Source organism: Mustela putorius, unplaced genomic scaffold, assembly GCF_011764305.1.
Source record: "Mustela putorius furo isolate JIRA1106 unplaced genomic scaffold, ASM1176430v1.1 tig00003850_pilon_pilon_pilon, whole genome shotgun sequence".
Lineage (NCBI taxonomy): Eukaryota > Metazoa > Chordata > Mammalia > Carnivora > Mustelidae > Mustela > Mustela putorius.
Genome location: NW_025422002.1, coordinates 5,364,071 through 5,378,745, shown reverse-complemented (window position 1 = coordinate 5,378,745; position 14,675 = coordinate 5,364,071). Strand labels below are relative to the sequence as shown.

The 14,675-nt window shown below is 43.5% G+C and overlaps 1 protein-coding gene across 9 annotated transcripts in view; it reads right to left on the bottom strand.

The window, feature by feature from the left end:
- ITPR1 (inositol 1,4,5-trisphosphate receptor type 1) overlaps positions 1 to 14,675 on the bottom strand; it is a 327,143-nt gene that overhangs the window by 181,273 nt on the left and 131,195 nt on the right. For 6 of the 9 annotated variants that reach the window (XM_013054016.2, XM_004738411.3, XM_004738412.3 and 3 more), the window contains 6 exons: positions 13,488 to 13,586; positions 12,347 to 12,430; positions 12,091 to 12,237; positions 6,481 to 6,576; positions 4,974 to 5,018; positions 901 to 1,055 (listed from right to left, as the gene is read on the bottom strand). In XM_013054016.2, the coding sequence (XP_012909470.1) occupies positions 901 to 1,055; positions 4,974 to 5,018; positions 6,481 to 6,576; positions 12,091 to 12,237; positions 12,347 to 12,430; positions 13,488 to 13,586 (626 nt within the window). The remainder of the gene's footprint in view (positions 1 to 900; positions 1,056 to 4,973; positions 5,019 to 6,480; positions 6,577 to 12,090; positions 12,238 to 12,346; positions 12,431 to 13,487; positions 13,587 to 14,675) is intronic. The other 3 variants (XM_004738413.3, XM_013054040.2, XM_013054043.2) reach the window with 1 other exon arrangement.

Below are 14,675 nucleotides of genomic sequence, written 5' to 3'. Positions count from 1 at the left end.
CACGGCAATGACGTACACGAATAACAAAACACAGAGTGGTAGTCAGAGGAGCCATGTGTAAAACCTACAGATGCCAAGGAGATTGCCGCTAACCAATGCTGTGCTGAAGAGTGAGAACTGTCCCCCAAAACCCTGTCTGTCTGTGTTTAAGATTTGGGGCTCTGCAAAGGGACTGGCTGATGTGTGATGAGTTGCTTAAACTCTCTGAGCTTCGGCGTCTACGGTAGAAGGGCAAGTAGTAACACGTAGCTCACAGCTGGGGGCGAGGGGAGGGACGGGTTTGTGACGATCAAATCACGTAACAGAAATAAAAGCACTTGGCATGATTACATGGCATGTAATCAGCACTCAGTAAATGTAAGCCGTCATTGATAATAGTGCGGCTGATTTGGGTATTAAGCACAAGTTTTCATCCCACTTGAGTCCAGTTATTCCCTCCACCAAAATGCATCCTTGTGCAACTAAACCAAGAGTCAAATTTAACAAAATAACCAAACAACACTGGTCTGACTTCTCGTATTCCACTACATACTCAATGAACTACAAATATTCCATTTCCCAGAATTTCTTTACGACTGTTTATTCAGTTGACTTAGGGGATCTCTCAAGTTGGGAAATGAGGACACAAGTAGAGGAAATCAGACATATGGAGCTACTGAGGCTTAGGATTTGACTTGTACACCTAAATAAAGTAAGTTAAATAAATAAAAATAAATTAGGTTCTTGAGAACTTAAAACTAATGAGCCATAAACAAACCAGCCACCATTCCAATGGGCAACCAGAACAAATCCTTTACAAAAGTTTCAAGAAAGGCAATGATGATTTGGATTCCAAGAAGCCCAACCAGGTCACATATATCAGCTCTGACCCACTCAGGATAAGCCATTTTAGAATCATACCTTGGAACAAGGCTATCACCTCCACGGAGAGTGGTGGGGTCTAGCTCAAAAATGGAGGAGATGTCGTTGCCTTCCGGCACAGAAACCAGGGAGTACACCATCTTTTCTTGGGCATTTCGCAACCTGCTTCGAGAGGCGTCCTGATCAGGGTCCACCTGAGGAGGAAAAGTCATCAAGTCATGGATTCTGCACACCAGACCTTCCCTCACTACAATCACTGCACAGTCCACAGGAACAGGGAAGAAACATTAGCAGTTGGCAGGAAAAGAACCACAGTTTCAGAGCAGTCATGAAAGAGGACAGTCGGCCACCCACGCCAAGAATATTTACACTCTACCTCCTTGTGTTGCAAAAAAATGTTTAAACAATGCAGGGTTACAGTAACAGATGTCCACGGAAAGAGTGCTAGAGAGGTGATAAAGTCCACAGGGTACATCCGTCTGCAGTAGTTGGAGAGAGAAGAAGCACTTTGAGAAAAACTCATCCTGTGGCTTTGGTTATGGGTCATTGTGTTAAGCTACAGTTAAATGGGCTAGCAATAATATGATACATCTACTTCCCAGGAGAAAAAGTAAAATAAAATAAGCCTGCATCCAAGAGTTCGTAAGCAGAGATCCCAGGGTGGCCAAGAAAAATATTTGAGAAGTCAGACTAGCCCTGAAAAAAAGTTCATAATTAATCAAGGAGCACTGCCGACGACAATTCAGGGGAAAGGGGGCCTCTCTTGCTATGTAAGGGATTTGGTGGAGGCTGAAGAAAATCTCTGACAGTTAAGACTAATGAACAATGACGAAAGCTTTCCTGAGAAACTATAAAAACACACTGTAGGCCCCAGAGCCCATCTGCCTGAGTGGATTTAAGCATTATGCTTCGACGGTCACGTCCTCGCATAGGCTTTGCTACGTGGCTCCCGGCACTGAGACTCTATGTGGGATTATTTTTAATTTTCAACATGCTTGCAAGAAGACAACATCCACTTGTATCTACTGGGGAAAATCACATTTTCTTTGTCACTAACGTGCTTGGCTTGGGCTGAGGCACGGACTCTTTTCCAACTAGGGAACGGGTAAAAGGAAATCAGGTTTAACACGCCAAGGAGAGAGGATGAGAGAAGTTAATTCCAGGGCCTGACATCTAAGGTTGCAGGCAATGGTCTGTTCTAGCTCATCGGGCAGCCCCAGCTCTTGTTTGCGAAAATGACAAAGGGAATGGAGGGAGAATGAGGGGAGAGGGAGGGAGAAAGGAAATACAAAGGTTTCCTTTACTACGCAGAAGCTCTGTGTCTTCCTCCCCATGCCCTCTCCTCTAATACCTTATAGCACCGTCCAAACAAAGCCGCAATTCATTGTTGGTTCTACCCTCGAGGATGAATCTACTGGAGAGCACCAACTACCCCAGTTCAAGGAAAAGCTCCGCCCTCATCTAACCACTCTGACCCGCAAAGTCTTCCACATACCACTTTAAAATAAGCCCTGACCTGATTTTGGCTTGCGACACACAGCTCAGCTACAGGCTGGCAGTTCGATTTCAGACCTGCTGGAACACTGAAGAAAAATTAAAATTGCATGGAGTGCCTGTATCTGGACTTGGAACCGCAAGACAGCGGCTTCACATTCTTTGTGTGCAGTCGGCGTTTGCCACCTAGTGGGAGGAAAGGCACATGTACAGCAGGCTGCAAGACGAGAGCCAGCCTGGGATTGTCCTTTCTCTCCCTCTGGCGTCAAGAATGCAGCTCATGGGTGCTGCTAAATTGAGAAGAACAAGCTCAACAAGTTAAGTAAGATTCTAGGCAGAGATTCCTATAGGCACTGGATGCCAGTCTCGGGGATGTACGTGACCCACGAGCAGAACAAAGTTTCCTCTCCCATGCTTTCCCAACTCCAGCTTTCCTGCTCAAGTTTCCCAGCCTACAAGAAGGTGAGGGGTATAGGACTCTCCTAATGCTAACACCTTCCCCAGAGAGGCAGGAGCTGGGCCGCGTGGCTCAGGGTGTCCATATGGGCCACTGGGCTCCTGGGGGCAGATCTCCAAATGAAGACCGGCACCAAGGCAACATCCAAAGCAACCAAAGCAATGCGGTCTAGATCTGCACCCATGCCTGCTGGCACATTCCACCACCGGGGCATGGAGAAGCAGGAGAAAATAGAAAGATGACTGAACTCTGATTGAACCAAGACAGGTCTGACGAGTTAGAACCATGCTCTGGTTCCTCATCAGTCCAACAAACATCATCAAATCTCCCCTAACTCCTTTCACACAGCTGCTGCGCAGTCCAGATGAACTCATGGATGGATGTAAAGGCACTAAAAATGCTAATGATCTTGTCCAACCTACACAAATGCTCCATGCTGAGCGCTTACTTTGGGCTGCGTCTTGGGTACCACAGCTCACTTGGGCATTATAACAAGCAGTTCCGCCACTTTTACAGAGGAGGGAAGTGAGGGCCAGAGAGGAAAATGTAGCTCCTTCAGTCCCACAGCTCAAGCAACTGGAGGGTCTGCTATTTAAACCCAATTCTGCCTCTCTTCCTGCCCTGCTTTTGGATCACTACATTCTTCCTCCTGTGCTACAAATGCCCGACCTCCCCACACCCATCAACAGGCCAGGAGGGCAGCCCCATTCTTCATACAGCTCAATGTTCAAATGGGGGTCAGGTCTCACGGGCAGAAGCCACAGCTCTCCTTCGAAGTCATCTCAGAGAGGATAATAATTACTCTGTGTTTCAGCCCAAATGGTGGTGCTAACGCCATTAGAGGCAAGTCCCACAGGGTCTCTCAAAGTAAAGAAGGTGCAGTGACAAGAAGTGCCCTATGGAACATGGCACCCCCACCAGTCCAAGCCTCTGAAGACCAGCCACGTGAACACTACACACCAATGTTGGGCAAAGACTTTACTGCACGCTGGCAAGAAGTCAGACCAGGTCAGTGCTCTCAACCTGCCGGGCAATGAGACAGGCAGCTCTCAAAATGAGCTCTGGGAGTAAGAGTAAGGAAGATAAAAGGAAGGAGCAGGACCTGCAGCGGCCCCCTCAAGAACTGGGAAAGACATAATCTCCTGCGGCAAGTCCAGGAACTCACGACATGAGTCCCTCAGCTAGCACGTCTCTTCACTCCTTCCAGAGCTAATATTGCATCCAAGCGTAACTGCAAGGTTTATCCTTTCCACAGAATTTGGACTTTCCAGAGACAACTGCATTCTGTCATCTCCAGCTCAAACCCCTTTATCCATGGATCCACTTTAAAACCTGTGAGCTCTTCCAGAATTTTATGCCCCGCCCCGAGTCAAAAAGAAGCAAGCTCAGGACCACGTACTATATTCACCAGAGATGATCACATGAACAAACCATGTCAGAGTAGCAACCACTTGCATTTTTTTTAAATCCTAAACCAGAATGAAGCACTGTATAAGAGAAGGGCTTTATTGAGAGCCGTCATTTCCATAGAACAGTACCACTGTCCTCTTTAACACATATTTGTGGACAATTCAACCCCCAAGTGCCCCCAAATCAGCATTAATTGGTTGCATGGCTTCTAAAGAAGGATTCTGTTGGCATTAAATTCCAAACTACATTATAAAGTCTACTCCTGAGTCTGCAGAAAGCAAGGACAGATGGTCAGACAATCGAGTGTCTACTCCAATGTCAGGAGCACCTTGCCTCAGGTATGACCTCCATCCTCTAAATGACACTATCCATCTCACACACTCATTCCCTGAAAAAATCTGGGCGAATCATAGATTGAGGTCAACAGCAATCGGATATTCATTCTTAAGGGGCCATCTCTGTCTCTTACCGAGGGGCATTCCAAGAGAGCATCAACTTCTGCAACTTAAAGGTGGAAACCCTTTGACTAAGCACACAGAAGGAGCACCATCACTGCTAGTCCTGGACCAATCAGAACACAGGAAGATATGACTGCCCTCAAGGGAAGCACAGAAGAAGACCCTCTTTTAAGGCATCCTATGGTTTCCCCTTCCCCATCACTCAATGACAAATGGAAGTTCTTAAATGGGGTTCCAGATCATTTGGCCTCACCCTACCAGATGGAGACAAGAAGGCTCTTGCTCATACTTACTGAGGGCTGAAACTCCAGGCATTCTTCCTCAAAGTCAGGGTCTACCTGATGAAAAAGAATCATTAGGAAATTAAAACATCCATTGATTTCTCCAGGACTCGGCCCCACTTGCAGGAGACTTCAAGGCCTGTGAACATCTCTGAACAGCTAAAAACTCGGCCCTTCCCTCTGCTCATGAGACCAGCATGCCACAAGACATATCACATGAATACAACACACAGGGAACGATTGACCAGTCACCAAAAGATGGCTCTCAAGTGTCGACAGAAGAACACAATGAGTTTACTAGCAAGGCAACAGTTACAACCCTGAGATAAATTAAAGAGGAGTATCCAGTCATTGATAATCCTGCTTAGTTTTAGACAGAAATAAAAATTTTATAGCCTCCGGCAAGACTTACACTCACTTCAGAACATAACAAATAATGCAACCACCACTGATCTTTGGCAAAACTTGGAATCAACATTTCTCACAGCTGGCTGGCTGGGTCTGTAACTCCTTACGGCTTCATTTTAAATTTCAACTTGGTCTTGACTTTTGGTTCGTAAGTATTTTGAAATCACCATTTCTTCCAAGTATCAGGCATCTCCAGGATGAGGGGCTCAGTACATTTCGATTCAGCCTTCTTTGGGGTCAGCAGCAGAGGCAATACTGAATCACCCTGAAGATCTCTGAGCCGTCCCACAGTGGAATCGGACCAGCGGGAGGTATCTTTTGATGTACGACAAGAATCTGATATAAATATGTATCGTACATCTTCCAGCAGATCAGAGTAAAACTCAGCATCTGCCACACGGTAGGATGGCTCCTTAATTGAGCACAAAAATTAAAAAGTCAATTCCTCCTGTTCAGTACTGAGTCTTGCCTTTCCTCAAAAACCCTTTACAGACATTTAAGGAAAAGTTAATGTCTTTGATTTTTGGCATTCCTACAAGTAAAGATAAGACCCTGTCTATTCCAGCAGTGCTCTGAAAACCAGAATACTTGGTAAAGTTGTCTAATTCTTTATGTGTCTTAACGCTTCCAGCTTTACAACCATGTTTCACCACAGCTGAGTCTTGGACATTCATGTTAGGAGCAGAGTGGGTAGATAAGACATGGGGAGATCAAAACGTAAGAGCAAAAATTTTATAATCCTAAATCCCAGAGAAGCATTCTTTCCTTTTTTTTTTTTTTAAATCTGCTCTCTTAGCAACTTTCAAATATACAATATAATTAACTACAGTCATCATGCTGTACATTGCATTCCCATGTCAGTATTATTTTCTAACTTATTTTCTCCCCACATCTTGATCAAATCCCTGTGAAGTACTAAAATGTGTTAATCATCTTTACCTTTTCTCATCTATAAGCAGAGAAATGAGGCAGGCAGAAACAGAAAAGCCGAAGGAAAGGCAAGGTGACTGAGCATCTAACTTCCCAATGGCCACAGATAAATGGAAATAAAAAAAAAAAAAAAAGGAACGTGTCAGCCTTGAAAGAGAAAGACACAGAGGCTATTACTTACCTCTGCTGCTAAGTAATGCCCTGTAGCAAGATGCTTGAAACGGAAGAGGCTGTTCCAATATCCTGCTCCGCCCCGACATGGGTCATGTTGAACTACCTACAAGAGGAGGAATGATTACCAGAAGTGGAAAAAATGTCAACCCTTAGGAAGACAGCACTTCACTCCTAAGTCATAGTTCAGGAGTGATATTTACTAGCTGAAAAAAATGAGTATCTTCCAACAAAGCCACTGCAAGTATCACATGTAATGTCAGAGCACAAACATACGGAAGTGTTATTTTTTTCCAAAGAAGAAATAGTCTTCCAGTTCATATGAAATGGTTCCAGCAAAAAGTTGAATGGCTTTCAGATTATTTGCTTTAATCATAGAAAGTAGAAAATAATAATAAAGTAGAAGTTAAGATTCTACAATGCATCCATAAAAGGCATGACAAATAAAACTAAATTTCAGAGGAAACCGAAAGAATTCTGTACTTGTACTCGCGTGCTGAAACACACAGATAAGCCAGTGCTCTGAACTTGAAACTCACAGAGCCTGGGCCAATTTACCATAAAAATACATGTAAGTTCAACTTCTGGTCATGATGGAGTAACTGGCAGTTGGTGCCATGAACAATTAAACACTGCACAAAATACATGAACTTGCTACAGACGACTAGAAAACTGCATAAAATACAGGAAACAACTGTGTTCCGCTGTTAGACAATGGGCAGTACACAACTGTGATCTCTGAGAAAGGGGAAACAAACAAAGTGATCTTCATGATTATTCCAGCTTTCTGCCTTAAGGGTCCTCTCTGGACGGTAGCACTGGGAAGAAGAATCCAAGCAGAATACACCGATCTGAGTTGAGGAGATACATCAGAATTTAGGGAGACTAAAGTGGCATCAATTTATGGGGCCAGAATACAGAGCTACCCAGAGAAAAAGCTCCAGACAACTACACAGGAGCCCCCTTGAGCTTTTGGTTGAATACCAAGTTGCATATGTGTAAGGGGAGACCACACAAGGCCCAGTGAAGAATGATAGGAAAGCTGTGAGTCCATTGTTCTCATAGTTCATTTGGGGCTGGGAGATGTTCTGACAGATTCCATGGAACACCTTGGACATTCTATAAAATGTCAGAAGAATTACATCTTAGTGATGGGGCCAAGCCAGCCCCCCAAAGAGAAAAGACTGTAGCACACTTGACTTAGCAAAGCTTTAAAATAAGCTTCCAAAGCATCAATCTGATACATAAGTAACATTACTGTGTGACAAAACAGAACTCAAAATTCTTTAAAGGAAGGTAACAGAATATAGGTACTCCATAAAATAGCACCACAATGTTCAGCATATAATCATGAAGCACTGGACAGATGAGAAGCAGGAGAATGTGACCCACAAACTCAGCAACCTGTCAGACAATATCAAATGATCCAGCATTTCTGTGTGGGTTGGTGGGGGGAGGAAACATATCTGAGACAGAATGAACCCAAATTTTACCATTTTGATACATACATACAGATTCAAGAAACTCAATGAACTCAAAGCAGGAAAACACACACACACATATACATACCTACACACACACACACATACCCAAGGCAAATCATAATTAGATTAATGTAAATCAGAAATATCAAGAAAAATTGTAAAAGTAGCCAGGAATAGCATGGAGGAGACATTAGGAGAAAGAAGGGGAAAATGAAGCGGGAGAGATCAGAAGGGGGAAGAACCATGAGAGACTGTGGACTCCGGGAAACAAACTGAGGGTTTTAGAAGGGAAATGGGTGAGCCTGGTGGTGGGTATTAAAGGAGGGCACAGATTGCATGGAGCACTGCGTGTTATACATACATCAAAAACTAATGACGTACTGTCTGGTGACCAACATAACACAATAAAATAAAAAATTTTCTTAAAAAAGCAGTCAGGAAAAAAAAAAAAAACCTCTATACAGAGAACAAATGTAAGAAACCACTGAATTCACATCAGAAACAATGCACACAAGATGACAAGGGATGCACAACTTTTAAGTACAGAAAGAAAAAAACCGTCTACTTAGAATTCTGCATCCATCAAAAATAGCCTTCATAAACAAAGGCCATGTGGAGAAACTGGAACCTTAATATACCACAGTGGGAGTATCAACTAGTGCTATCTGGCAGTTCCTCACAAAGTTAAACAGTGTTACCACAGGACCCACAATTGCACCCCTAAGAGAACTGAAAAACCTGTATCCTCACAAAAACTTGGTAGGTGAATGTTCACAGAAGCATTATTCAGAAGAGCCCAGAAACAGAAACAATTCAAATGCCATCAAGTAAGAAAGTATGGTGTATCCATACAATGGAATATTATTTGGCAATAAAAAGGAATGAAGTATTGAGTCACGTGGCAAAATGGCTGAACTTTGAAAACACTCTGAAAGAAGTGAAAGAAGTCCGATTCGAAGGGTCACATAGTGTAGTATACCACTTACAGGAAATGTCCAGCATAGATAATTCTATAGAGACAAGAAACTGATTGCCAGAGGGGAGTGGTTTGAGGAGAAACAAGGCGTGATCACTAGGGATACGGGGTTCCTCTTGGAGTAATGAACATGTTCTAAACTTCACTGTGGTGATGGTGGCCAAACTCTACAGACCTAAGTCAAACCATTAAATTGTACACTTTAAATGCAGGAGTTGTGGCTCAGTGAAGCTATTATTTATTTAAAAAAAAAAAAAGATTTTTAAAATGAAGGTGAAATATGTTTCCTCATTTTCAAGTGAGAGCAAGAGAATTGGTCACTAACAGGTACAAGAAATGCTATACATGGTATTGGCTTCCTTTTTTTAAAAAGGAGCACTAATGATTCCAGAATCTGCAAGAAAAATATTAAAAAGGGGGAGACAAAAAAAGGGGGGAACCCTCAATGTTTTCCTAGGATATGCAGGGAAAAACCAGCAGGAAACAATTTTTTAGGGAATAAGAATTAGACAGCTGTTTCTTCTCAGAAGAAAAAAGAGAGAGGGAGAAGATGTTCTGAAATGGATTTCTGAGTTAAGTATCTGAAGTTTTTAAAGTCCAGACCTTAAACACTCTCCACAAAAACTTGTGATCTTTAACTCATTTCTACCGATGTAGAAATGAGTAAGACATGGTGGTACCTGCTTGTAAGTTTACTCAAGTCAGCCTTGGTGACTTCTGCAGGGCTCGGGCTTGTTTTGGGGTGTGGGAGTTATGACAACATGTTAAAGCAAGATGCAAAAATGTTTGTCATCCCTTGACAAAGTGATGTCAACTGTGCAAAACAACCTGCTCACAGAACAAACAGCTCCAATGAAATGGGTACATTAAGTTAATGAAATGATGGATTGCTTCTTCCTTTTTTCCTGTATTTTCAGTTTTCTCTTAGTTTCTACTTACTACTTTAAATTCACTTGAGAAGTTTTTTTGATTTGGGGTTTTTTGTTTTTTGGCCGTAGTATCCAAATCATGTGAAAAGTAGTTCTGAAAGACGTTTTGGCTGTGCTGAGTACAGTGGTGACATCAGGGAACAATGACAAAGGTCTAGCTCACAAGGGGTTTCTAATCTAACAGGACTGACAGGGTCTCTATGTAGGCACTGACTAAAAAATTCCCAACAAGTGCCCTGGGTATGGAGAGAAGGAGAAAAAGAGTAAGAAGAAGGCAGAAATTGAAAACTCTATGCAGAGTCCTTTCATTATGAAAACTGTAGAAATTATTCTATACAACAGTCAAGATAAACCTAAGCACTGCAACATTCATGTTAAAAGAAACATAAGACAATTTTTTAAATGGGCAAAATATTGCAAAAGACACTTCCCTGAAGATAATACACTGATGGCAGATAAAGACATGAAAAAATGCTCACTATCATTAACCATCAGGGAAATGCAGATTAAAAGCACTAAGAAAACCCATGATGCACCTACTAAAATGGCTAGCGTGGAAAGGACAAACCATACCAAGTGTTGGTGATGATGTGGAAGAACTAGAACTCCCATACCCTGCTGGGAGGAACATTAGATGATATGAACACTTCTGGAAATAGTTCAGTAGTTTTGTTTTTTTTTTTAAACATACACCCACCATATGATCCAGCTGTTCCATTTCTAGATAGTCAGCCAAGAGAAATTAAAGTTCACAACCATGAAGAGACTTGCGCACATTTGTAATGCCTTCCAAAGCTGTAGTTCTAACAGCCAAATGTTGGGATCAGCTCAAAGGTCCATCCACAGGTGAAGAGACAAATTGTGGTGTACCTCATGGGGAAACATTCCTCACCAACAGAAAGGAATGAACTACTAACATGTGCAACAACATGAATGAACCTCAAAATAATCATGCTGAGTAAAAAAAAAAGACCCAATCAAGATTATACACTCTCTGACTCCATTTATACCAAGTTCAAGAACAGAGAACACCTAACGGTGGAGAAGGAAGATGGAAGTCCAACCACTGGCGGCTTCTCTAGGAGGAAAGAAAGATGGTGCTGGAAAGAAGTTCAAGGGAGCCTTCTAGTTGCTTCTAATCTTCTACTTCCTGATTGGGTGCTGGTTGTGTGACTGTGTGTGTATGTAAAAACTCATCGGCTTGTATACTTTTGACCTGTCTGCTATACCTCAGTAAAAACATGAAACCATTAGAGCAAGGGAGGAAGAGGAGAGGAGGCAGGCCAAGACAGAGAAATGCATGTACCCTAACAGCTGCAGTTACACGGAGAGAAGGGCTTTGGGGAGAGGCTAAGTCCTGCGGCTCAGGCTCTCATCCCCTCTGTCACCAAGCACTCATGCCATTGTCTGGGGGTCCCACCATTCTAGTCTCTTTCCACCTCCTCTCAATAAATGACAGGCAGAATCATTTATTTCCTCAAGTAGCAGAATCCTTTATCTCCGTAAGTAGCATACTGAATACTTTACTCTCCTGCTCAAAACTCCTCTCCAAACGCCCCTTCGGCCTATGACTTAAATCCGAACTCCTCACAGCTTGGATAGGTGCCCTTCAGGCTCCAGACTCCAAGCCCACTTTCTGTTTCCCTTCCGTGCCCATCCTCTGCTCCCCACTGAACTGGGATGCTGAGCCTCACCTCATTGCTGCCTCATAGTCCCAACTGCATGCCACCATCTGACATGAAGTGACCAACGCTCTATGCATCTCTACCTTCAGAAATACACGCCGTCTCGTTCCATACCAGCCCAGATGCCACGTCCTTCACCCAACCTGAACTTCTCCCTCCCTCACCTCCATCCCCAGAGCAAGAGGAAAGGGTCTCTGGCCACATCGCCATCCAGTGATCTGGATGTCTCTCTATCCCATCCCTGACATGAGTCACCGAGGTACCCTGCAGAATAGACACTCAGTTACATATTGTTGGGACATATGAGCACGGTCAAGGAAGACATGGAAGGAAACGATGATTCAAGAGTAAGAAACTTCCAACTTCACTTGAGAGTTTGCTTCCCAAGTCGACATCATTTTTCCCCACAAGTGCACCCAACATCCTCCGGATGTGGCACGATGCGCTTATTCATCTGTCATCCCAACCCATTTTCAGAAAGAGGTGAGCTTAAGCACTTCACAGACCCCCGAATGTTCTCTCTCCCTCTCCAGTCCCCACCCTTACCTCCACTTCCCACAGGGCTTTTGAACTCGTGGCAGATGTGGCGGACTGCCGGCCGGTGGTTCTCAGGAAGACATGCTGTTTCTTCCTGTGCTCATCGCAGGTGAGAAACTTCTCCTGTTCTGCATGGAACAGCCTTACCACATCACCCTAAAAAGTCAGCACATGGAGGGTTTAAGGACCATGAATCTTACCAGAGAACTTAGCTACTGCCCCACGAAGAGCCAAGTGCAGCCAGCCTGGGAAGTACCAAACTCACCCCCTTCAGGATGTCGTCTTTGTTGTCACTCCATTTCATGAAAAGGACTATTTTCCAGCTTGTATTGCAGTTGACAGAATTGACCTGAAAAACAAATACAGTTGTTTTTTCACACGTCCCTCCCCACTGTTTTCCAGTAGGGAGTTTTCCAGCCCCAAAACTCCACATTACTGCCTAAGAGGCAGGGCTGTGCTTCCGCTCCAAAATCCTACCAATTCATACAATTAAGATCACAGAACTGCCAAATGAACTGGCCTGGCAGACATGTTGGGTAATAAAGGGTGCATTTCTGCCCATCAACATGTATGCTCAAAATGACTAAGGGTACCTTCTTCACAGCCTTCCTTCTGCAACTCTCCTGCTCTGCAGCCAAAAAGTAAAAAGCTCAGTAGAAACAAGGACCGAGAAATGTACAGGTACAAAGACTGCAGTGAACACATTCTAAAATGTGAATGATAATCACTGGCAACAGCAGCCACCGCTGGTACACTAAACACATGCCAGGCACTGGGCGAAGCACTAATATTCACGACTACATTCAGTCCTCAGCAACACGCTGAAAAGTGGTAAGGACCATCACACCTATTTCAGACAGGAAAACTAGTGCACAGGGAGATTAGGGACATGTACGGTAACTAGCCTGGAAATGCGGACAAGATCTTGTGATCTTGACCCATAGACAAATATTTATGTCACAGTCAAGTTACTGTCCTTTGGTCCTGGAATTGCCAAATTGGAGGCCAAGGAGATGTTTTGCCAAAGTCAACAAATCCCCGTTGCCGGGCCACTGATGGCCTGTAGCACACCCGTCGGAATAAGCAGCCAAAGACATTCACCCAAGGCAAACAAACTGGAAAAAGGTGCCCATGTAGCCAGAAAAATGTGAAGAAGAGGCCCTTCTCTGGCTTAACAAATTAGGCAACAATCTCCCAATTATAGGAGGCTTAGTATACTGAGTCATAGGGGGAGCTATTAGCCCTCCCCCAACCCTGATTCTAGGCCTTGGTTACTCCCCTCCAGAACAGGTATGCCGCCCCGAGTCACTAATAAGGTCACTTTCATCACGCACCTGCTGTGGCCCCCAGAAGCCCCGCTCCTGCGGCGTCTCCTTGCCCACAAGCCATCACGCGGTTTCCCTTACCTCGTTGCAGCCCGGGTTATCCACCAGCTGATGGCTGCTGGCATGTAGAGGCTGGCCGGCATTGACGGGGTTCAGTACAACCTTGTCACCAATGACCACCTGGAAAGGAAGAGACCAACAGAGCTTTTAAAAAAAGGGTCCGACGTCCTCATGGAGAGCAGGTGGGGATGTTTAGACCACACCCTTGGATATGGTACATCCTCACCCATCACAGCCAAACACAGGCCAAGCAGTGAAGTCCCACAATCCCCGTCCAGTCCCTGGAGAAATACCAAGACTAGCATGGGACACCGCTGCCAAATGTGAATATCCCCCCTTTCCTATGTTAACAGAGATCTATAAAAAAGCTCAGAGTATTAGGAATAGAAGCAGAACATTGCCTGAAGGAAGTCTATTTTTAAATGAATAAAGCTATAATCATCTATATCTAAAGTAATGACTTTCATACTCTTTTTGTACAAGCCAGAATAAGAAATGCATTTCTATTATATTCCAGTTCATACCTACTTATGTGCACATATGTGTGTGTGTGTGTGTATATATATATATATATATATGTATGTGGGTGTACATATATAGATATACATATCTATATTTACCTAAAACAGAAGTTACCTCCTTAAAACAATAGTTATCCTCATTATGTTTAGGACAGCCTGATACTATCTATTCTCCACTTTCTAAAATGATAGTCACAAGCCACTAAACCGATGGGAGTCTACAAATAGATCAACACGTGTTTGTAAAACACTATCCTACAAAGGATAATCAACCTTTCCATGCCATCATACCTTCTCAACTAAGGCACAACTAAACAGATAAGTTTAAAGAAGGTCAAGGATTTGCCAAATACGAATTTCAGGACAGAGCATCTTGCTCTTTTATTATGAGGGTAGAGGGAAGGAAAACCTAATTGATGGCTTCCTAAGAGGTAAAACTCATCTATTTTCAGTTTGCTACATTTGGGGAGGGCATACAATTAAATGTTCCCTAACTCCAAATAAATACACATACACACACACACACATAGAAAGATAGATAGATATAGATAGAGAGAGATATGGACCTCAAAAAACCAAAACCTATGGTGAAAACTAAGCTCTACTGGACTTGTTCTTCTCTCCTCAGTGGAGGATCAATATTTACTACACACCATCTGGGAAGGTGTGGTCTGTTTCTACCTGCTTC